Source organism: Silene latifolia, chromosome 5, assembly GCF_048544455.1.
Source record: "Silene latifolia isolate original U9 population chromosome 5, ASM4854445v1, whole genome shotgun sequence".
In the NCBI taxonomy this organism is placed as follows: domain Eukaryota; kingdom Viridiplantae; phylum Streptophyta; class Magnoliopsida; order Caryophyllales; family Caryophyllaceae; genus Silene; species Silene latifolia.
This window is the reverse complement of record NC_133530.1, coordinates 4915894-4939909: the sequence shown is the minus strand read 5'-3', so window position 1 is coordinate 4939909 and position 24016 is coordinate 4915894. Positions and strand designations below refer to the sequence as shown.

At 34.7% G+C, this 24016-nt stretch overlaps 1 protein-coding gene and 1 pseudogene across 1 annotated transcript; both read left to right on the top strand.

Annotated features, from left to right (window-relative positions):
* The first annotated feature begins 7073 nt into the window (after positions 1-7073).
* LOC141654711 (ankyrin repeat-containing protein ITN1-like) lies at positions 7074-9948 on the top strand (annotated as a pseudogene).
* Positions 9949-19290: 9342 nt separating this feature from the next.
* On the top strand, positions 19291-22933 carry LOC141654710 (protein ACCELERATED CELL DEATH 6-like). The gene is made up of 4 exons (XM_074461831.1): positions 19291-19618; positions 20847-21458; positions 21582-22090; positions 22388-22933. Exons 1-4 carry the CDS (start codon positions 19291-19293, stop codon positions 22931-22933), a joined length of 1995 nt encoding a protein of 664 aa, XP_074317932.1.
* Positions 22934-24016: the final 1083 nt, after the last annotated feature.

The following is a 24016-nucleotide window of genomic DNA, read 5'->3' as shown; positions in this document are numbered from 1 at the left end:
GGGGGCTTCACAATACTCGGATTCACCACCTTTTTCGGAGCCAAGTTATCTCTCATAGGGACCGCGGCCATTGTTACTTCCGTTTCCGGTGTTGCAAAAGGATTTTCGAAAGTTTCAAAGACCCGTGGCCCTTCTTGAAGGTTCTCAATTACTGGATTTTCTTGAGGAATTGGTGTTTCTATAAGCCCTCTTCTACGGAGCGAATTTAGTCTTCTCGCGGTTGCTTCGATCTCGTGGTCAATCGGACGTATTGGTTGTCCTCTTCGAGCTCTCCTAACCATGCAAGAAATCCTACACACTCAAGAGAGGGATTAGAAACAAAAGACTTAGTCTAAACAAGAACGAAAACAATTAATATCTAGCCGAACTCCCCGGCAACGGCGCCAAAAACTTGATGGTATCAAGTTATACCTCGCAAGTGCACGATTTTATCGTTGTACACTATTAAGGGTCGATCCCACAAGGAGTTGAAAAGATTACTAATTGTTCTAATCCGATCGTTTAGCTAAGTCGAAAATAAAAGATGATGGTTGATATACTAATGCTACCTAAAATGAAATGAAGCGCAATCTAAACAAAAGCAAGGTAAATGAGCAACAACGAAAGATAAGTTGTAATTCAAATGATTAAAAAGGCCTAGGACTCGGTTCTTCCCAAACTATTCGCAATTCCACATAATTAAATCTCTAGGCTAATCACAAGGGTAGTTAGGTGAGGAGGTGACAGCTCTAATTCGCCTAAGACCCCCCTCTCGGGTTCGAAATAGGACACTAGCTCTACCCACCAACCCCCCTCTCGGGTTCGAAGGTCGGAATCCCTAACTCTATACCCGACTACCCCAAAAACATGCATTTTCCCAAGGTAGTCCGATAATTGCTAAGGTCATTAAGCCCCATCAATTCCCGGGTCATCCCACTCCCTCTCTCGAGGGTCGATTTCAAACGCTAGATTAGAGGTGTCCTACCCCGGTTCTCCCTTTCGGTCTCAACCGGGGTCAACAATAGGGTCAAAACTCGGGTATCCAAATCACAACCTAACCAACTCTCGTTGGTGGTCAAGGGTCGTAAGTCAACACTACCCAAGAGTCAACCCATAACCCAAGTCAATCCTCTAAACTACCCTCACCAATTTCCCCAAATAATTAGCCTTTATGAAATTCAATTAATGAAATTACTCATGTTTGGTCAAACCGAGCCCTAGTGGAAGACTACTCACTAATCATGGTCCTAATTGCAAAATAAACAATAAAGATGGAAACTTTGGTCACAAACATGGTGAGAAGATGAAATTCAATACTAAGCATGCAACAATCTAACAATGGTGTAAGGAAAGATGATTTAATCTAATTATGAGAGTGATTAAGCCTAAAGACACAATTTTTAACTAAATCAACTCAAAGATTAAGTCTTTGAGGACAACTACCCAAGGATGAACAAAAGAAAGAGAAACAAAGGAAAGATCAACAATAAAAAGATGAACAATGATGAAATTAACAACAACAAACAAACAACACCAACAATCTTAACATAAACAATCAAACAAACATAAAAGAAGAACAAAAATGTAAACAAATGAAGATAGGTAGAGAATTAATACCAACAAAATAGTGAAAGAGGAATTTGGATAGAAATAATAAAGAAGGAAATCCTTCAATCTTCTTACAAACCCAAATTCAATCACTAATTGATTGAAGAACTACTTTAATTAAGGAAAGATTAACAAAGAGATTAAGAAAGTTTAAAGCTTGAAAGGGTAAAAATTCTGGATCTAGGGTTGTGTGTACAAAAGGGTTTAAGAGGGTGTATTTATAGGTTCTACAAGGATTAGGACAGAAATTGAAATGGGCTTTGAAACACGTGTGTGCGCTCCCGGCCGGTCAACCGGCCGCCGGTGCTTTGGCCGGCTGGGAGATCTCTGGAAGTTTTGAACAAGTTTTGAAGTCATCAGGTGTGCACGGCCGGTCAACCGGCCGCCGGCCACTGACCGGCTGGGGCAGCTTTGACTTTGAAGATTGACTTTTTGCCTTGGAGGAACTCCCCGGCTAGCCAGTGGCCACGGCCGTTTGACCTACCGGGAGATTCTGTAACTTTCTTCCAATTCCTTTGTTTCTTCAAAGACAATGTGTCTTCCCAGTAGGGCCGACTGACAAGCCACCTACTGGGGATGCTTCTCCACACTTCTTCCTTCATTTTCCTTGTAAATGTACTCCCACCGGTGGCCTTTCGCCTACCTACTGAGGGTACTCCTCAAAGACAATTTCCTTCATCTTTCATGCATAGCTTGAAGTCCCGTCTTTCTAGCTTCATTTCGCCTGTTCCGCCTCAATTTCTGCAAGGGGGCCAAAGTGTTATAGTGAAGGGAATCGGGACTACAATCGAGAGTAAAGGGGGTACAAAACCGCCTTAAATGGGGTCGAATATGCATGAAAATAGAGGGAAAAAGAGTGCAAAATGGTCCTATATCAGAATTCAAAAGATAATAAAGCATTAGCTTACAAAATAAAAAGAATTAAAAAACTTGAAACTTTTAGCTTGCATGAAATCTCTCATGCTAATTATAGAAGAATAATATTGATTTTTGTAATTATAGGTACGTAGTATTATATAATATTAGACATTTTAGAGAATTTTGCAGTCATATCATCTTTATTTATTCGTAAAAATTAGTTTAATGGCATAAGATAATTTTAATCCAACGCACTTAATTAGAAATAGTTTATATATTTGCAAGTCATTCTTACTCTAAAAACCATTTGCAGTAATTCTTAAACACTATTAAGAGAGACTATACTCAATGGCCCGTGCATCGCACGGGCATTAAATCTAGTATATATATAAAGCAGAAACTTTTCGAACGATATTAGAGAGTCCAACTTTTTTAGAAATCCTAACAAGAGTAGATTTCGAAAAAAATTAAATAAATAAAGTTATCCTAATAAAAGTAGATTTCTTAGTATTTAAAACAAATTTTAATAAAATTATCCTAATATAAGTAGATCAAATATATTTTAATAAAATTATCCTAATATAAATATAAAATTATCAAACAGATAATAGAAATTCATAATAATAGTTCAAGTTATCGTATTTATTTTCTCCCACTTACGGTTTCATACATTTTTATTTTGTATTCTCGCATCAAAATTCAAGAAGTCAAGGATAAAAGATGAATTTATTTTATTAAAGTGTTATGTTAAGATGATGTAGTGTAATTTTACGTAGTTACACGAAATATAAGTTAAGATTTTATCAAAAATGTAATCACTAAATAATCATTGGAGTGTGTGTATATAAATCATAAACATAAATGCCTTCATATACATTCAAGTTATCAATACATAAAACATTTCACTAATCTATATATGTTACTATTTGTTTAACTAATTTACTTTCTATAAGAATGTGGAGATCATTAGACGGAGGAATGAAACCGAGAAAAACTGAAGTAGAATTTGAGGGTTTAAACAACTCAAATCTTTTGTGTAACAATGGAACAACTCATAGTGTTATTCATATGATGAATCAATGATCGGTTCTAGACTCACGCATTAGTAGGTGCTAAATACTCAAAATACACTATGTAACTAATTATATGGTATATTAATGTCATACACATTATTCATATACTATATCTCATATTTCATTATAAAAATTAACTGAAACCTAAAAAACAAGCTTAAAAGATAACTGAAAATTCGGAGCCGATCAGTTAACAGATTAAATAAAAAATGTTTTTTAAACTAACCGGAAAGATAGTTTTTTTTTTATAATATGGCATAAAAGGACATAGTAAGTACTCCATATTTAATATTATAAATTGAAGTATTAAAAAAAATACATGTAGCTTATTTCTCACATGCTTCGCTGATTTTGGTAAATAATTTATCCACCAAATACTTACAACAAAGAAGATAAATGAAATTTTGGTCAGATAAATTTAAGCTTATTTTTTTTCGAAACAGAGTCTAAATATGAGATTTTTAATTTCATGATCTCTCGACCTTCATAATATATATTTATTTGTAAGTTTGTATGTAGTATTAGAAGCTAAAACTCTCTGTGAATCTTCATAGACAATGCCAATTAAAATTACGTAAAACATTTAGCGGAATATGAATTTTCATATTTATAAAATTTAGATTAAATATATTATTACAAAACGGCCTATACGAAATGTTATTTATTACGGAGTAACGATATGTTGTACTGCAATCATGTTTCATATGTAGACTAATACATGATATAATATTAAGATCATATAAATCAGATGTAAGACTCAACTTTAGAGTAATGACAAATTGAACAATAACCACACATGAAAGGTAGTGTGAAAGTCATATCGGTTCACATATTTCAAGTAATAAGAAAATGGCAATCATGGGCTGTTGGTACTCGTATGGAGTAAAGAAATTTTGATGTCCCGGAAGTGACATATATATCTGAATGATAATAGATGGCCTATATATGAAAATGGAATGGTACCATATATATTCAGATATCAGCACTGACAATATTACGAGATGCTGAAATTATATCGATATAATTAAGGAACCGATATGCATTTGCACGCGAAATTTAATGGACTAGAAAATGGGGATCTTATATGTAAGTCCAATTTTGATTGTCGACATATAATTTATGATTATAAATAAGCTCATGGACTTGATGTCACGAGACGAGTCTAGTTGGTTAGAAGAGTATAGATGTCACGAGTTGTACTTTTATTCATTTGTTTACGTTTATGTAATTCATTAAACATTACATTAATAAAATGTTCTTTGATTGAAGTTTTGAAACACTATCTCGTGAAACCGAGATGATAACGCACTTCAATTAACTTGGCCGGATAATTGGGGTGTTATATATAAGAGGAGAACTTTAAATGCAATTTGAACTTTTTAACGAGTGTTCCTTGTTTTGGTTAATATTAGGTATATGATGTATTTGGGAGTTAGTTAGAAGAAGTCAAAGTTAGTGATAGCGGAGTAGAGGTCGTCGTACCCGATCAAACAATTTAACTCAACTAGTAAGGGTAGTCGAGGTCGGAGTAGAGGTCGTCGTATCCGATCAAACAATTTAACTCAACTAGTAAGGGTAGTCGAGGTCGAACCACAAGGAGATCAAGGATTGAGTATTAGTTTTGTCTCAAATTATAAGTTAGCTACGCGCATCATAAAGTTGGTTGAATTAAACTAAATAACTAAACTAAATTAACTAAGACTACTAAATTAAACTAAGAAAGCAAGTAATATAAATAATAAAGGTCTAACAATAAAGGAAAGCCTAGGATCCGATCTCACCTCCGACATGTTCATTTACTAGCATAATCCGGTTAATTGGTCATTGGGGTGATGTGTAAAGTGGAAACCGCCTCTAATTCGCCTACTAACTCCCTCTCGGGCTCATAATAGGACACTAGCTATCCCAACTAACCCCCCTCTCGGGTTCGAAAGTCGGTATCCCAAGTTTAATACCCAACTACACGAAAACACATGTAATTCTCAAGGTAGCCTAGTATTGACTAAGGTCATTAAGCCCACGTCGGTTTCCGGGTCATCCCTCCCCTTCTCTCGAAGGTTGATTTCAAACACAAGATTAAGGGTGCTCTCCCTTGGTTCTCCCTCTCGGTCTCAACCTAGGTCGGCAATTAAACTTAAATATGGTAACCCGATTCCCAACCTAATCGGCTCCCGCCAATGGACAAGGGTCAAGAGTCAATACTTACCACAAATAAGCCCATAAGACAAATCAAGTCCCCTAATCAACCTTTACTACACCCCAACAACTAATTAAAATGGAATTAATCAAGTAACTTACACATGTCGGGGTTAAATCGAATCCTAGCGAAAAAAAAACCACTCACTAAACATACTTAAACTAACACAAGACACATTTATAACTACTTTAAACATGGTATTAAACAAAATAAAGTGATAAAGATTGAAACTTTAATATAATTTAATGACTAATAAACATGAATAAGCTACACTAAACATGGTAAAGACTAAAACTTTAACTAATCTAAGAATTAAACATAAATAAATTAACACTAAACATACCAAGAGTAATAAAGACTAAAACTTTAACTAATTAAAGTAATTACACTAACTAAAAACATGACTATAATTAAATAATAATAAGAAAAGGAAGGAGAGAAAATAATACCAACTTGAATTAAAAAGGAATTAAAAGGATAGGTCTTCATACCATGTTGTGAATTAAGACGATAATCTAAATCTAGACTAAGAAACAATCAAGAAAATGTGAATGTTTGATATTGGAAGAACAAAATCGTAACAGTCCTAAACTATTCTACTGCTCCTATGTTCCTCTTCTCTGCTCAGCTCCTTGTCCGAAAAACAGACCCCAAAAATCAAGCTGTTCTCCTCCCCAAAAAAATGTGATGCTTCCCTTTCCACGTGTCCCCTGGGAACCAAAATAAATGCATATATTTCCAAATTGTCGAGCTGCCTATTCCTTGTTCTCTTTTCGAAATCGGACTAGTGGACTAGGAGCATTACAATGCATGGGCCCATATACATTTTGCAAGACGAAAGTAACAGCCCAACAAGAGAAATAAGGTGCCTTTGAAATTGTCGAGTCAAGTCTTTAACTTGTTCATTTCGGCTTCGTCTTTCTTTAATCCGTTTTGAACCGTTTTTCATACTCGAACTTGGTAACTATAAGATAAAAAGACGAAAGGAGTGCCAACATCCAAAAATAGTACTATAATTTCATTATTTAAAACTAGTCGGCTAATGTGCTATATAAGACTAAAATGAGTGAATAAACTCAACTCGGGTTATTAATTCGACTAAATAAGAGACAAAACGTGGGTTAAAAAGAGGTAAAATAAAGCGTTATCAGTTAGTTATAATAGTCAAAGTTAGTTAAAGCAAGTTGGCTTAGGTTGTTGAAGCTACTACTATAAATACTAGCTCATATTCCTCATTGTAATACATACAAATGAAATACGATTCAATATCACATAATTCAATATACTCTATTCTTCTATAATTCTTCATTATTACTACAATTCTACAGTTAAGATTAACAGAGGAGAAATATTGATTGTTGAATGTAGAGAAGACCGGCCAAATGCTGCTTGAGAAATATTGGTGGCTCAATAATTTGCGAGATTATTAGGAGAAGACAGCCCTTGACTATGCCAAACAAGAAAAGGCTCATTGGCTAGTAAATTTATTGACAAATCCTTCTCTTATAAAAAAGAAGTTTTTGCTTAAATGGGGTTGAAACCGAAACTATTTAACAAAATAGGGCGGGTTTCAAACTATTTACAAAAAATGGGTCCACGTCACCATTTTCTAATTTTAATTTTTTTTTTCTGAAAATTAGAACTAGTCGCTGTCCAGGACAGCGATATGTTGCTCCCGTATTCGGGTTCTTGACAAGCTAACTTCGTCGTCTCCGTTCTCCTTACCCCGACTACCAAATGAAGAAATAGGACTACCATTCTCTTCTTCTCACTTCCCTTATTGTATTCACATTGTTTTTTGAGTTATTACCTCCATGGTTTGCGCAAAAAACGACTCGCAATATCGCCGTTCAATAACAAATTTGCTGCGAAACCATTTATACGTATTAAATTAATAACTCAAGTAAAAGGATAGCAGCTGCTAAACCAAAATCGAAATGGCTGAATGTTTTATGCTCACTACTGATTTACCATATAATGAAGAAAATCAATCAATGATATTTTGAGCAAACCGAAATGGCTGATTAGTTTGGTGAGCAATTTTCCAGCAATGACATAAGTCTGCTTTGGCTGAACTGAAGTTACCCACCACCATGACAAGTCAATGATTCAAGGTTTTCTCCATTATCATGTCAGTTAGAGTTTGTGGCTCAATGGAGAATGAATTTGCGGGTAACAATGTGTTTCGAACGACTCCATTGGTAGGAGTAGTACCATCAATGTCTATGATGCGGGATTGATGAGAGGGATTCATTTCTTCGGAAACTTTCGTCGAAAGTTGAGCAATGAAGTAAATGATACAAGCAATACTTAAATAATTTGGCTGAAATGATCTGTGGTTGAACATTTTCTATAGGAGGCCAATTTTCTGTATAGTTCTCATATTTGTGGATTGTTGCGAAAGCGAAATTGTTAGTGAACGGCGATATTGCGGGTCGTTTTTTGCGCAAACCATGGAGCTAATAACTCAAGCAACAATGTGAATACAATAAGAGAAGTGAGAATAAAATAATGGTATTCGTATCTCATCATTTGGTGGTCGGAGTAAGGAGAACGGAGACGACGAAGGTAGCTTGTCAAGAACCTGAATACGGGAGCAACATGTCGCTGTCCGGGACAGCGACTAGTTCTAATTTTCAGAAAAAAAAATTAAAATTAGGAAATGGTGACGTGGACCCATTTTTTGTAAATAGTTTGAAACCCGCCCTATTTTGTTAAATAGTTTCGGTTTCAACCCCATTTAAGCAAAAACTTCTATAAAAAACAAGACTTTGATTGGGTTGAAGCATGTAAAAGAGAAGAGAGCGATGCTATTCTCGCCTTTGTTAATAACTGTCAAGACCTACAAAGGGCTTGTCGCAAAGAAAATGACACTCCTTTACACCATGTAAAACTAGTCAATTACAAAGATTACCTTAATTTCCTTAAAATTCCGTCAATTGCAGAGCTTAAGAATACAACCGATCGTGATGGTGCAACACCGTTGCATCGTGCATTGGAGAGAGAAGATATGTATTTCGCTAAGGCGCTTCTACTTGATGACGAGGTTCAGCAGACCATCACAAACTATAACGGCAGAACTGCCATGGACTTACTCGCAAAGCTTTGTAAGGAAAATGACGAATGGGTATGTTTGAACAACGTAATTTGTGTGATTATTTTTAAAGATTTTAAGGAAATGACGATGTTTGAAACTAGTTGCAGGACAAAATGTGCAAGCTAATAAAGGTGAACCCAGACCTCAAAACATCATATATTCAATCAGGAACAAATTTGGATCAAATACGAAACACTCTCTCTGTTATTGCGGCACTTTTAGCGACAATTACGTTTGCAGCGGGATTCACTCTACCGGGTGGCATTAACAGTAACAACGGGGAAGCCCTTCTTGCAAGGAAAGCAGCTTTTTTAGTATTTTTATTAGCGGATGCATATGCAATGTGTACTTTTATGTTGGTCCTATTTTGCTTGGTATGGTCTATGGTTTCTGAACCTAGCATGGCACGATTATTGGTCGATCGAAGTGTGTTCATATTAATGCAATCCTTATATGCCACCTTGTTAGCGTTTATGACCGGGATCTACACGGTAATAGAACAAAGTTCCTTGTGGGCGGCCATACTTATCTTTGTCATGTGTTCAATCATTGGAATTTCAGCAAATCGGACCATTTTGCACAAGGTGATTGCCAAGTTAGTTCCTGCTGCAAATCGAGAAAAGGTGGATCGAACGCGGTTGCTCGAAGAGGTAAGATAATACTACGAGAAATCAAAAACATATATCTTCCGTAGTGTGCACGTGATAATTTAGCAAATGTTTTTTTAATGTTTTATGTATTTCTCTTTTATGAGTAATTATTTTGATTGAATTGCCACTTTCAGGGAAATGCTGGTCCATTTACTGGCCAGGGAAATACTGCTTCATTTACTGGTACAGAAAATACTGGCTCATTTACTGGTAGGGGAAATGCCGGTTCATTTACAGGCAGGGGAAATACTCATTCATCTACTGGTATATTGACGCTAGAGAGAGATCCAAATCGTACTCCATCTTGGCACGGAAATTCTGGTTCATTTACGGGTACATTAACGCTGGAGAGAGATCAAAATCGTACTCTATCTTGGCACTCTAATAGTAGTGGAAGTTATACAAACATTGTTTAATGACTGATTTTTCTTGTTTAAATTAGGCTGGAAAAAAGAGAGTATTTATGTAGCAGCGTATTTGGTTTAGGTGTATCAAGAAATTAGTACTATATTTGGAGGCACAATAACATGTTCAAGTGCGTATGTATAGTTTAAAGGTGTATCAAGAAATTAGTACATACTGTATTTTCTTAGGAAGCTCAGTGGTAAAATCTTGCGATTGGCTATTTCGTTTGGGGTTTGTAGTCCAGTGTTCGATTTGTAAAACTTACTTCCGAGTACTCTAAACTCTTCAGTCTTACCCTTTCCCTTTGTTCGATTTCGTGCAGCGGAAGTCCATGGGATGCCTTCTTATTATGCTCACGTCCTAGATCAAAATGACTACTCCCCCGCTCAAATCATTTGTTTACATTTGATTAAAGTATTACTCACAAAAATATAAAAGGTATACAAATGATTGAGACGGATCGACGGAAGAAGTATTATTTTTACGAATTTCAAAGTTCCTATGATTTCTTGAGGGTGGGAAATAAAGCAGATGTAAACTATTGATTGAGATAGAGTGGGTAATAAAATTTAGGGTTTTTCTCATTTATACCCTTGTGTTTTTGCGTTTTCTTAATTATACCCCTTCATTTCTGTAATCCCCATCTATACTCCTCTACTTCTCAATTATTCTCAAACATAACCTTACAATCTTTTTCCGTCATTTTGTCCGTCAGTTCTATCAGTCATCTTCATTCTCTAGTCTCTACCATGGCACCACTTCATCTCCTTCCTTCAACCTCTATATCTAATACCACATGCCCCTAATTAGAACCACGCAACAACCAAATATCCACCATAACTAATGTACTAACTTCTCCAATCTTTACACACCATATTTGAGTGATGATCAACTAGCTGACATTCTCACTAAGCCGTTGCTACGCTATCGACATCGGTTTCTGTTATCCAAGCTTAGTCTCGCCTTTAGCTCGTCCATCTTGCGGGAGGCTGTTAAAGATCCTTCGTAATCTTTTGTAAATATTTTATATTTACCGTATCTTTGTAATTATAGTAATTCTAGGATTGTTACCTTGTTCGTCAAGTTCTTCTAATTGTATAAATACCCACCTATTGTATTCATATAATTTATCAATGCAAATATTACTTTCATCCTATTCTATCATGGTATCAGAGCCAGTGTGACCGAAGGTCACGGGTTCAAATCCTGGCAACCTCAAAACTTCTCAAAAACTCGAAGTGAAACCCAAAGACCCCTAAGACGGGGAACCTGGTGACAACCAACCACTCTTCAAGCCCAATGGGCATTTGAGTGAGGGAGCGTAATAGGAATATTTATAATAGTTGGGCCTCAACCATCACCTTAAGGTTTTGGTTGAGTTGGTTCATGTATCAGTGAGACCATTTTCAATGAAATATCCGGAGTTTTTTGAAGTTTAAATTGGAAGAATTTCTGGGTTCATTATGTTCCACTATATTACAAATTTGGGGCAATTTTATGGTAGTTAAGGTTTAAATTGCATTCGAATTTCTAATCAAATTCAAGGTCCTGCTACTACTTATCTATTTAAATTAATCGTGATAAGGCCGTCCTATGTTGAATTTGATTTCGGCTTCTGGGTTGTTATAACTTGAATTTTGCTATTTCGAGTCTTTTTGAAAATGTCGAGCCAACTTAGCGGCTTATTTAGCTCAATCATAGCGTGAAATTGGATGTTTTTCTCTGCTAAAATTTGGAGTGGTATTGAATTGGGAAAGTTGAGATTCATCCCAATTATAAAGTTGATGTTTGAATCAAGTGTGGTCTATGCCATCCTATTGTGTTCCAGTTGCTAGTTGTGATATTGTAAATGGAACTACTCTGATTTCTGTATATGAATTTGATATCCAAATTTGCACAACCGTTAAAACTAACGGTTCAATTGACAGAAAATTCTTGTAAGGTTACAATTGAGAATAAGTGAGAAAATACAGGGGTATATGTGGGGTTTAAAAATAGGTGAGGGTACAAGTGAGAAAACGTAAAAATACGAGGGTACAAACGAGAAAAACCCTAAAATTTAAAATAAGGCCATTTTAAGAGAATGTATTACTTCTAGAAACTACCTAAATTATAAACTAAAATAAAAAATATGGGTGACAATATCATACATACACCTAGGTGAAGAATTGTGAAGAGTCAAGGACGAGAACACCTAAGAGGGGGAGGGGGTGAATTAGGTGTCCAATTAAAATTGTTAAGCTTGAATTAAGCTTCTTTGAAATCTAGGACGATAGACTAAGCTCATATGGACAATACTTTAAATGTTAAAGGTGTTTATACTTAGAACTATTTGAGTTAGAAGTATATACACACGAATTCAGCTCAGTATATGTCACAGTAAAGTCGACTGTTGCACAAACCAGAAAAGTATGAATGAAAGAGTATTTTTCTTCAACTTAGCAATGAAGATATAAAGTAAATACTTTTTAAGTTGAATACTCTTAGCAATGAAAATCTTAAGTGAATCCCTTTAAGTTGAAAACTTGAGATGCTTAATCGTTTTAAGTTCACAAGATTGAATCAATCAGCAGGTTTGAGACACAAAAGATTGAACACTCGTGACACGGATGTATTGCGAGATAAACAAGATATAAATAAGGAGAACAAACGTAAAAGTAAATGAACAAACAAGACAATGTTTTAAAAAATTGGTTCAGCCTCTACTCCGAGGCCTACGTCCAACCGTTATTTTATTGCTTGTTTAGAAATTTATTCAAACAACTAAACCCTTTACAATGAAAATAACTCGCCAACCTACTCCGGTTGCACTTGCTTGAAGCTACTCCGCTTCAAGACTTTCACTTGCTCAAAGCTACTCCGTTTCAAGACTTAAGTTCTATCTCACAGGTTTACAGAGTCTTTGAATCTCAATCGTTCACTTAATGAACATGGAGATCACAATTAAGACCTAAACACGAGAATCATGGAACAAACTCAGATGCTACAGTGCAGCGAACTGATGCATGGAGATTTACAGCTCTTTTGAAAAACGATTGAAGACTTTTAAAATAGAAAACAGTTTTTCAAATAAGTTGAAGAACAAGAGCCGATGTTTTGCAAAGTGTTTTAACAATTAATGCTCAGAAAAGTCTTAGGTAATAAATGATGCAAATGCTCCTTATTTATAGTGAAAACAATCACCTAAAGAGTACACTTTAAAGTAATTTAATCCATTAATAAAATAAGTAGTCTTTGAGTGATGGTAAGTGTTAGGGGTTGCTTGAGCACACAAAACTTTAGTCTTTTTCAGAAAACTAAACCCCAAACACTCAACATGTGACATTTTACCAAAATGGGAAAAAACATTTGTAGCTTTAAAACTTTGATAAGTTCAACTTACCATTTTAGTAAAAGGTAAATGCACAAATCTAGAGGATTAATCAATGTGGATTTGTGACTTAAAATTTCAGATTTAAAACTTCAACACATTTGACAAGTGACAACTTACCACAAATGGAAGAGTGCTTTAGTACTTGACTAAATCAACTATCCATTTATGTAAAAGTAGATGCACAACTTTAGAGGAGTCACATGTGAGATTTGCAAATTGATTTTTTCAGATTTGTTTTCAAACTGGGATAATTCAAATGTAAAATCTTTGAGAATATGAAATTTGTAAAGATTTTGACACTTAAACATTTCGAATAAAAGTCCCTCCATACGGTAGTATCAGAAACCACAGTGCAGTGCACTGTTGCATGGTTTTGCAGCCACTTGACGTAAATGAGAATGTTACACTTACTCTTACATTTCTCGACTAATGCTAGGATCATATCATTGTCTTGACTTCTTGTTGACTTCATATTGATCATGTTAAGCCGTCTTTGAGAGTCCATTTGATTGGTTCAATCACTAAGCATTTGTAATCGTTTACAACATTTGACTAAGGCTAAGGGATTTCTTGTCATAACTTTATTGATCATTCTTGAACCATCTTTGGAAATTCATTGAGTGCTTCAAATGCTAAACATTATAACTAGGAAGCAAACAATTAAATAACAATGAAACTTGGCATCATCAACCAAGTGTGTTCTAACAAATTGGTCCTTTATCAAGGCCGTAAGTCTGTAACTCCTCCATCCTTCGAGGAACTTGCTCTGTAAGTTTTTATATCCCTCGTCTTTAAAAAAAACAATAACAAAATTATCGGAATCTCGACAAATCGGGCCATTTTGCATCAGTTTGTGGAGGAAGGTGGAGTCAGAACTGAACTTGGTTGAGAGGTGAAGATGGGTTTTGGTAATTACATTTGACCTATGACTTCATGTTCTTTGCTTGCATACGGACAAGTCCAAGGAGTTTCAAATTGGGTCAGGCCGCACCCGCATAGAGGAGAGAGAAAGGTTTAAATACATATTTAAAGTCGGGATATAACCCTAACTTAAACCTAATACATAGGCCTAAGTCGGCCTAATACATACTCATTTGGTATCCTTACTTGGTTTTGGGCCTTTGCTTTGCATAGTTTGGTCTTGCTAGCCTCAGACTTGTACTCCAGAGCATATACTTGTTTGGAGCAGTCTAATTTCTTCAAAGTAACTGTGTCGGAAGCATGACTCAGCCGATTTGACACATTCAAAAATTCAATGAGGTGAAATTTGAAATTTGGGAAAAAAAAATTAAAATACAAAGGAAGTATCAATTATGGACATGAGTCATGGGCGGACGCATGAATTTATCCAAAGGGGGTACACAATTTTTTCTGATACATTATTTTTTATTTTAAACCGCATTTTTTTATCACGGATTTGTTTTCCTCCCAAAAAATAGAAAAATAACTAATTTCAATTTTTTTAGTTTAAAAATTAGTATTTTATTTTGAATTTTCTTCTGAAATATTTAAATTTGAAATAAATGTATTTTGTAATTAATAATGAATAATATCTCCTATGATAAGATATATTATATTTTAATATCTAAATGAACACTAAACACAAGTGGTTCAATGATAGAGGAGATGGTATGTAACCTCGAGGTCAAGGGTTCAAACCCTGGGAGGAACATTCGGTACTTAAAAAATATTTAACCCTAAAAATTCATGATGGCACGTGCTTTAGATCCGCCCATGACATGAGTTATACTAATTCACCGCTATTCATTTGTTTCGCAATTCCACCATCATTTGTACTATTGAGTTAGACTAATTCGCTATTTCCTTGATTTAATATAGTTAGTTATACCCATGTATCATGTACATCATAATTGATCATCAACTCATGTTTTGAACAAATCGTTTCTTACCAAACGTGCCAGATATTTTTAAATTACGACCAGCAATAAAAAATGATGATTTAGACGGCCGAACCTGTAAAATTTTTGGGTAGCAAAAAGGGGCGGAGCCAGGATTGAAAATTTGGGATAGCGAAAGTAGCGTGAAGCCGTGAGCACAGTAACAACATAGAATTTTTTTATAAACAATTCGTTTTTTATTTTTTTGCTCAATAAGAACTACACTTTCAATTTGTAAATATGAAAAAAATATTTTCGCGATTAATTAACGTGGTTGTTGACAGGAATGGCGGTGCCTCAATCCTAGGTAGTTAAGACCTTTCATTAAGCATTTTTTTGGCTCAAGCTCAGGCTCGGCTCGAAACTCGTCGAGCCTAAAAAATTGAAGCTCGAGCTCGTTTTGTCATTATATATTTCCACTTTCTCTCCTTTTAAATCTAACTAAATATAAATATTTTTGAAAAACAAATAAAATTATAAAATATTAAAAATTATTATGTTATAACATACTTATATAAATGTCGAAATAAAATATAATTTGAAATAATAATAATAATAATAATATTACAATATAAAGATTATACAAAAAAATTATAAACGAGCTTTCGATGGGGTTAAAAGATAATGTGGGTACCATATACAAGCAATACACAACTCAACACGTGAAAAAAATTGCTTATTGTAGGAGTCAAACACGACTCTCCTGAGAGATGTACTTATACTTTACCACTAGACCATATACATTCTGATACTATCTTAGAAACGTATCAATCAATCAATCAATCAATACTATATATTAATTCCAGAAACCAAGGGACTTCAATGTAATTAAATAAATCTATACTAATTAATTATACTATATAGTTTTAAATCAATAGCACTGTGCGATAGACCTGAACAAGGGACTTCAATGTAAATATTATATAGTTTTGGTTGAAGTATTAATTTAGAGAACACCGGAATATGGTGATTTTCCTTAAAAATAAATATGTCCCACTTATGGTATTAATTAGCATAAAGATGATAATTATTTTAACATAAAAAAATATATTTATTTCGAGTATATATTATATTTTGGAAACTATTAATAAGTAAATTATATTTTGGAAACTATTAAAAGTAAATAAATTAAGTTAGATTTCCAAAAAAAATATAATATTCCATAATTATTTTGACTTAATTAATTTAATGCATATATGTAATATATTTTTTCCGAGTAGTGAGAGTAATAAAAGTAACCTTGGATATAGTAATCACTCCTTAGATACTTAAAGAGTAAAAAGTATTTTTGTTAGTTAGTAGTGAAAAGAATTGTAGTAATATTGGATATAGTAATACGATAGTAATCACTTATTTGAATAGTCAAATAACAATATTAGCAGCGAGCGGGAGTAGTGAAAGTGACAGAAGTAACAACGGGAGTGTTGAAATTATCAAAATTAATGTACAAGTAGTGAAAGTAAGAATAATTAGGTAACAATAATTACGGTGAGAGTAGTGAAAGTAAAAGTAATAATAACGAATGTAATAAAATTAACAATACTAAGAACCAAAAAGAGTATATATGAAAAATTAGCTAAACAATCGATTTAAGTAAAATATTAATAGCGGGAGTAGTGAATTTGTCTTATAATTTATTTCATTGTAATTTTAAGATATACTTCATATCATAGAAAAATATATTAATAATAAATTTACGAGTTGTGCAACTTTAAAGTACTTTTAGTTAATTGAAAATATATTTTAATGCTAAAGAGAGGTAACCCGAGCGAAGCCGGACACCCATACTAGTTATTTATTTATTCTTTGACACATATCAGCGATATATGGAGTAGCAAAATATCATCTTCTTAGTTAAATTTTCGGATTTGGGGTAGCGGCTGCTACCCCATGCTACTAGGTAGCTACGCCACTGGTAGCAAATTATCCTTCTATTATTTTATCCCCTATCTATAAAAGCTGAAGCTTTTAAAAGCTTTTTATTGGCTGCAAGATTTAAGGGAAAAATAAACCCACGTTCTCCCCAAATTCTTTAATTACCCTCTCTCCTCATTTGGTATTTAATTATTCTCTCTCCTCTTTTAACCTGCTTTCATATTTAATCTAAGGGACTATAGGATATGATATGACTATGATTATATATCGCGTTATTATCAAACAAATAATTTAATTTAACCTGCTTTCAGATTTAAATGTATGTACAAAATTGGCGAGGAAATGACAAGAAAATATCGAAATTTTTAATTAGATCTAACTTATTCAAACAAATAATTTCACAAAAAATAAAATCTGATAAATAATGCAAAATAAAGCTTATTCAAACAAATAATTTCACAACATCAAATTTTTAATTATATCGAAATTTTTAATTAGATCTAACCTATTCAAACAAATAATTTCATAAAAGATAAAATCTGATCAATAATGAAAAAAAGTTGGCCAATAAAGCAATAAAATCGCAGTAAAAAAAACTCTTAACGGAATTATTAGATTATTCTTTAAAAAAATCAAACCATTTATAATGACTAGATCTGAATATTTTGGTTCCTAAAATACTATTTTATTTTGGAGAATTTAAAAAGGAAAAAAAAACTTCATTTAAGAAGCAGAAAAAAAAAATAACATAATTTCCATAAAACATTGTAATGGATATAATACACACGAAAATATTATTCAAAGAACACATACATGATCTAAATCATGGACTCGCAATAATCAATTGCATGTTGATCGAAACACAAAATCGACAAATAAATATTATTTATTATCGGAGGTTATGAGGGAGATGAGTTATGGGGTGATGAGGTAGATGAGTTATGGAGTGATAAGGCAGATGAGTTTTTGGGCGAAATCTGGGAATTTTTTTTAGGATGAATGGGGTTATATGAGTGATAGTGAGAGTGGGTGAGAGGCGGAGGGAGATGAGTGGACATAGAGTTTGTTTTGGGTGGACAATTGGACATAGGGTTTAGGGTTTGTTGTTTGTTTTGGGTGGACATAGAATTTGTTTTGGGTGGACAATCAATAGGTTATTGTATTTTAGTCTAACAATAAACTTTCAGTCCATACTATATTACGGAGTAATATCTAATAAGATACTGAATATTAATTGTATTTTGGGTCACTAATAAACATTCAGCTCATAAAATATTAAGACCCAATAAAATACTAAGACCCAATCAGTCGTCTGATGAGTTAGAGATTTTATAAATCAAACATACGTTAACCCGTTTTTCGAATATTTGTAATTTTATTACATTATTTATATTCTTTGAAACTTGATTTATATTGATTAGTGTTACTATTTTGAATTTTAAATTTTAAATTATATTTTGTGCAAATTAGCCTTCAATATTTGCGCATTTCATCGAGCAATTACATATCCAATCCCGTGCAATTTTGTACGGATCTAACATGTCAAATACCTTTAATATAATTCTAATAAAATACGGTTATATATATTATCTAATATTCAAATCTAATATTTATCTAATATCGAATTTCCGAATATGGACTATTTAGATTGTCACGGCATTGAACAGTTAATCACGCTCATTATATGCTCACGTATTTACTGATAGCGTTTGCTATTACGACCCGTGCATTTTTTGCACGGGTATAAAACTAGTATTTATGTTAAAGTCGTACATTTAAGAATTTAAGAGTAACAAATTAAAAATTGAGAAGTTAGACTATTTTTTTTGGAAGTTTGGGGTATCTGGTGCTACCCTTTGCTATTAGCTAGGTTCCACCGAGTTAGACGACTAGTAGTATTAATTAAAGCATAATATATAGTGCAGGACTTGTAGAAGAATGAAACAGAGTTACAAACAAACAAACACCATTTTCTAAAACAATAAGGTTGTGGATAGAGTATGGATCCAACGTTGAGGGATGCGGCTGAGGACGGAAATGTGGAGTTTCTGAAAGAAGCAGTACTCGCTGTACAACCTCCCGAATACTTCCTCGCTCGATCCAATGGGGAAAACATCTTCCACATTGCCGCATGCCTAGGCAAGGTGGAGTTTGAAAATTCTGCCCACAAATATCCTAAAAAAACTCCTCTTCCAGACCACAATCGAATCCAGGTATACCGTTCTCCACAAAGCGGCTCTCAACAAAGACATCATTGTTGTCAAGTGTGTTAGAAAAATGTACGCATCATTGTCGTGGGATGACGATGATCATGTGAAGCCGTGGTTAACAGTGAGTTGGAAACATGAGACGCCGTTGAACCTTTCCTTAGATATAGATGAGCCGAAAGAGAAATGCGCGATGGAGATACTGTTAATGGATCCTGAACTGAAGAGCTGGACCATTGCTGATAAGTATGGCAATACTCCGCTCTTCTATGCGATCAAAAGGGGTTTCAATCTTGTTGCTGAGAACATCCTGATGTCTCACTTCCCTTCCACTTCTCTCGTCGGCTCCACAAGTCTCTTGTCGCTTCTTAGTCTTGCTACTAATACCAATTGCTCAGGTCACTACTCTACCTTTCTCTACTCTATTGATCTAGATTTAAATCTTGTTTGAAAATTCGTATTTATTTTTGGGCTAGCGAGTGTTATTCCTAGCTACCAGCTGGCTTCGCCCCTAGTTTGATCGAATAGAAAAAAAAATGTAGGGAAAAGGAGGAAGGAGACTAGGGAGAGAGTAATTTCTTTTAGACCACGGATTAATTTCAGCATAAACAAATTGCAAAATCAATTTATAAATGACATATTTTATTAGAAGGTTTGACTAATATGCATATTATAATTAGCAGAATTAGTTTGAGTGTTTGGTAATTGACAGATTACGATTACTAGATTGTTAGTTTTCTTTGTAAAATGATGTAAAATTTCCTATTTTACAAAAATGCTAACCAATATATTTGGGTAAGCAGCATATTAACCTCAAATATAGTGTTTACCAAACATTAAAATTAGCATATTGATCCCAATTCCCAAACTTGATTTTCGGTTTTCCCTAGTTAAAATAGGTTTTAAAAGCCTTATTCCCAAGTTATCCATATTGGAAATCATGTATACAACTACGGACTACCCAATATTTCAATTCAACTAGTCATTGGAAGTAGAGGTGGCAATCAGATCAGTCGGTTTCGGGTCGTATCGGGTCAGTTTACCCTTTTGGATCGGGTCAGGTTCGGGTCATTATCGGGTCGGGTCATTTCGGGTCAAATGATGTGTTGAGTCGGATCGGGTCACTATCGGGTCTAGCGATTTTATCGCATTTTTCAATTTTTAACCATTAAAATTATTTTTTCGACCATTGTTTGGCTTAATTAGTTCATAATCAAGTCAAAGGTATCAAATTAAACACTAAATTCCTTTCAATTTGATCAATATTAAGTAATAATTGTCAGATTATCATTTTAGTCGAGTCGGGTCAATATTGGGTCGTGTCTGGGTCGGGTCATTGATCATCGTGTCAGATCGTGTCAGGTCGGTTTCGGGTCGTAAATATTTTCGGGTCACTTGGGTCGGGTTAGACTTGCCAGCTCTAATTGGAAGCATGCCTAATATAAAAAGGCAAATAAGATACCAAAAAATAAAATATGTAAACAAATGACTGGGACGGAGGGTGCAAAGCTTTAGCAGAATGAAATGCAAACCTAAATAGTGGAACATAAATTAAGGTGAAATTTATATACGGAATTACGGAGTACTCTCTACATGATCAGACACTAACGTTCATAAAAAAAACAGAGAAGGTAGTGAAGTTGCTATTCAAAACATTTGGACAATGGATGGACAAAATCGATAGCAAAGGATACTCGGTGCTTCATGAATGGGCAGAGACCGGGGAGGCAGGGCCATGTAAGCTACTTTTAGAAAAAGGCGATGTTGGCGATGCAAGGACCAAAATCTTTAGGGAATGTATTTTCGAGAAAGAAAAGAGGGCGTGTGACACTCCATTGCACTTGGCTGCAAGGAAGAAGGATTCAGAACTAGGGCAAATCTTGGTCCGAGGTTATCAGGAACAAGTGAGTGCCAGGAGGGATGGAAACGAAGAGTTAGCGGCAATAGAATATCCTCCATGGAAAGTAACAAACATTCTTGGAAACACACCGTTACACTCCGCCTTGTATGCAAAACATGAAAAACTTGCGTTACAGATCCTGTCAATCGATTCAACGTCGTGTAAGATTCGCAACAACAAAGGTGAAAGCCCCTTCTTTCTTGCTGTCAAGTCTGGTTGTTCCGGAGTTGTGGATGCGATTATGGGAATTGCGATTATGGGAATTGAGGTGCCTCGTTTCGACATGCTTGGTCGCAACGACGGAACTACTGTGCTTCATTGTTTATCCTCCTGTCCAGGTATGTAAGGATTTTTATTGTTTTTATTTTCTAAATTTTAGATCTCTCTTTTTCCACCAAGTCTAATTAAATGCAAAACACTGCACCTCAGTCTGATAATTAAGGTTCATTCGCCAAATGCAGAGGAAACTTGTAAAACATTGCTCAACAAATATTGGTGGATCATCAAGTTGCGTGATGATCAAGGAAACACGGCCCTTGACTATGCCCAACAAGCAAATACTCCTTGGTTAGTAAATTTGTTGACGAACCCTTCTCTTATACAACAAGATAACTTTGATTTGATAGAAGCATGTAAAAGAGAAGAGACCGAGGCTATTCTTGCCTTCGTCGATAGCTGTCAGAACCAAGAAAGAGTGTGTCGCGAAATAAATGACACCCCCTTGCACCATATAAAACTTCCCACTTACAAAGATTACCTTAATTTCCTTAAAATTCCGTCAATAAAAAAACTTAAAAACACCATTGATAGTGATGGTGCAACACCGTTGCACCGCGCACTGGAGAGAGAGGATATAATTCTTGCAAAGATACTGCTCCAAGATGATAAGGTTAAGCGGACCATCGCAGACAAGAATGGCAAAACTGCTATGCACTTACTCGCCAAGCTTTGCAAGGAAAATGACGATTGGGTATGTTTTAACAATTTAAACTTCAAGTTCAATGCAAAAAGTATCCTTGAGACTAAGATTATCCACAGACTGAAAAAGAAGGGAGTGAATTAGTAAATGACAAGTGGAATAAATTAAGTGTGAATGATCAAATTTTTCATCAAGTTCATTTTTAAAATAGAAAGGACAACAATTGACTGAGATACCCAAAATGAAAAAGGTCAACAAATGACCGAGACAGAGGGAGTATAATTCTACCCGCCGTTTCATTTCACAATATCATTTGTTGAAAAACTAAGATGTTTGAATTAATTTCAGGAGAAAATGTGCACGCTAGTCCAAGTGAACCCATACGTGAAAAGATCCTACATTCAATTAGGAAATAATTTGGATCAAATTAGAAACACCCTCTCAATTGTTGCTGCTCTTTTAGCGACAATTACATTTGCAGCAGGATTTACTCTACCCGGTGGCATTGACAGTAACACTGGGCAAGCCCTTCTCGTGAAGCAAATGCCTTTTATAGTATTTTTACTAGCAGATGCATATGCAATGTGTTCTTCCATGTTAACCCTCTTTCTATTGACATGGTCTATGACTCTGCGGACCGATGATGCTTGGTTATTGGTGCAGCGTAGCTTGCAAATATTATCACAGTCCTTATTTGCCACAATGATGGCGTTTTCGATCGGTATCCACCTTGTTATACCACACGGTAGTTCCATATGGGTATCCATAGTTATACATTTGATGAGCGGAAGTATTTTACTTTGGGTAATTACTGCGGCCTTTTTGAATATATCCACTAAGGTGATTTTCAAGTTAACTTCTGCTCCAAGAAGAGGAAGGCAACATTATGCATGAAGAGGCAAGAGAATGTTTCAAGTATCGTTTTAACTTGTTGATCATAACTCATTATTTTTGCTGTTGCTTTTTAGTAATCTCTCCGTCGTCTAATCAATGAAATGTTTTGCTTTGTTTGAAATTTCAAGTGAGAGTTCCGAATTATATTAAACTCAATTTATTTTTAGTTTTAACAATATTACAAATTTTTCATGTGTGGGTATCAATATTCCGACTTGTATAGAGTTGGTATTTTATATAAATTCTTTGGTTGTAACTTGTAAGTAATGAATCGCTTTTTATGGTGATTCGAGTGTTTCCGCCATCACGGCTTACTTTAAATTATAATGAAACTTACATTTAATTTTCAGTATATTTTATACTGTAAAACTTCATTTAATCAGGTGTTTCCTATTCTCTTTGAGAATCAAGAGATATGTTGGCTCTGTTTTGTAAAAAAGATTTGAAATGTAACTGGAAATAGAATAGGTGAATGCAACTTGAAAACAACAGTTAGTCTGTCACAAGACGGATTATTTGTCTAAACATTAAAACGGGTCAAGTATCATCTCACTTGAGCATATAAGTCAAATTTTCAAATAAAAATGACAAAGTTTCCAATTAATAACCATGGTCTTCTTTGTTCACCAACATTTTCACACACTCCACCACGCACCATCCGTCTTCGCCACCACATCATGCATCATCCGTTTTCAAGATGCTATACTACTTTATTGGGGTCAGATGTTTTTGGATTTCTAGATAATTCTGCATACTAGAACATGGTGCTTAAAGTGACGTCATAAGGTTAGAATAGGTGCGGCAGGGGGTTCCGCGGGCTGATTTAAAGATGATTGGTTAGTCTAATTTGGCAGTGGTTGAAGTTTTTGGGTAACATACACTATGGAAAATCTAGGGGTGGTGGTCGTTGTGGTGGTTGACGGCCTCAAGGCTGGTCGATGGGGGTGTGAAAGGAGGGGTGATCGCAACGGAGGTACGGTTTTGTTGAAGTGTTTGTATAATTGTATGTTAGTTGTTCTTGTGTTTATTTATGAGGATCGTGTATTCTTGCTTAGGTATTTGAAGAGTTAAGAACGATAAACA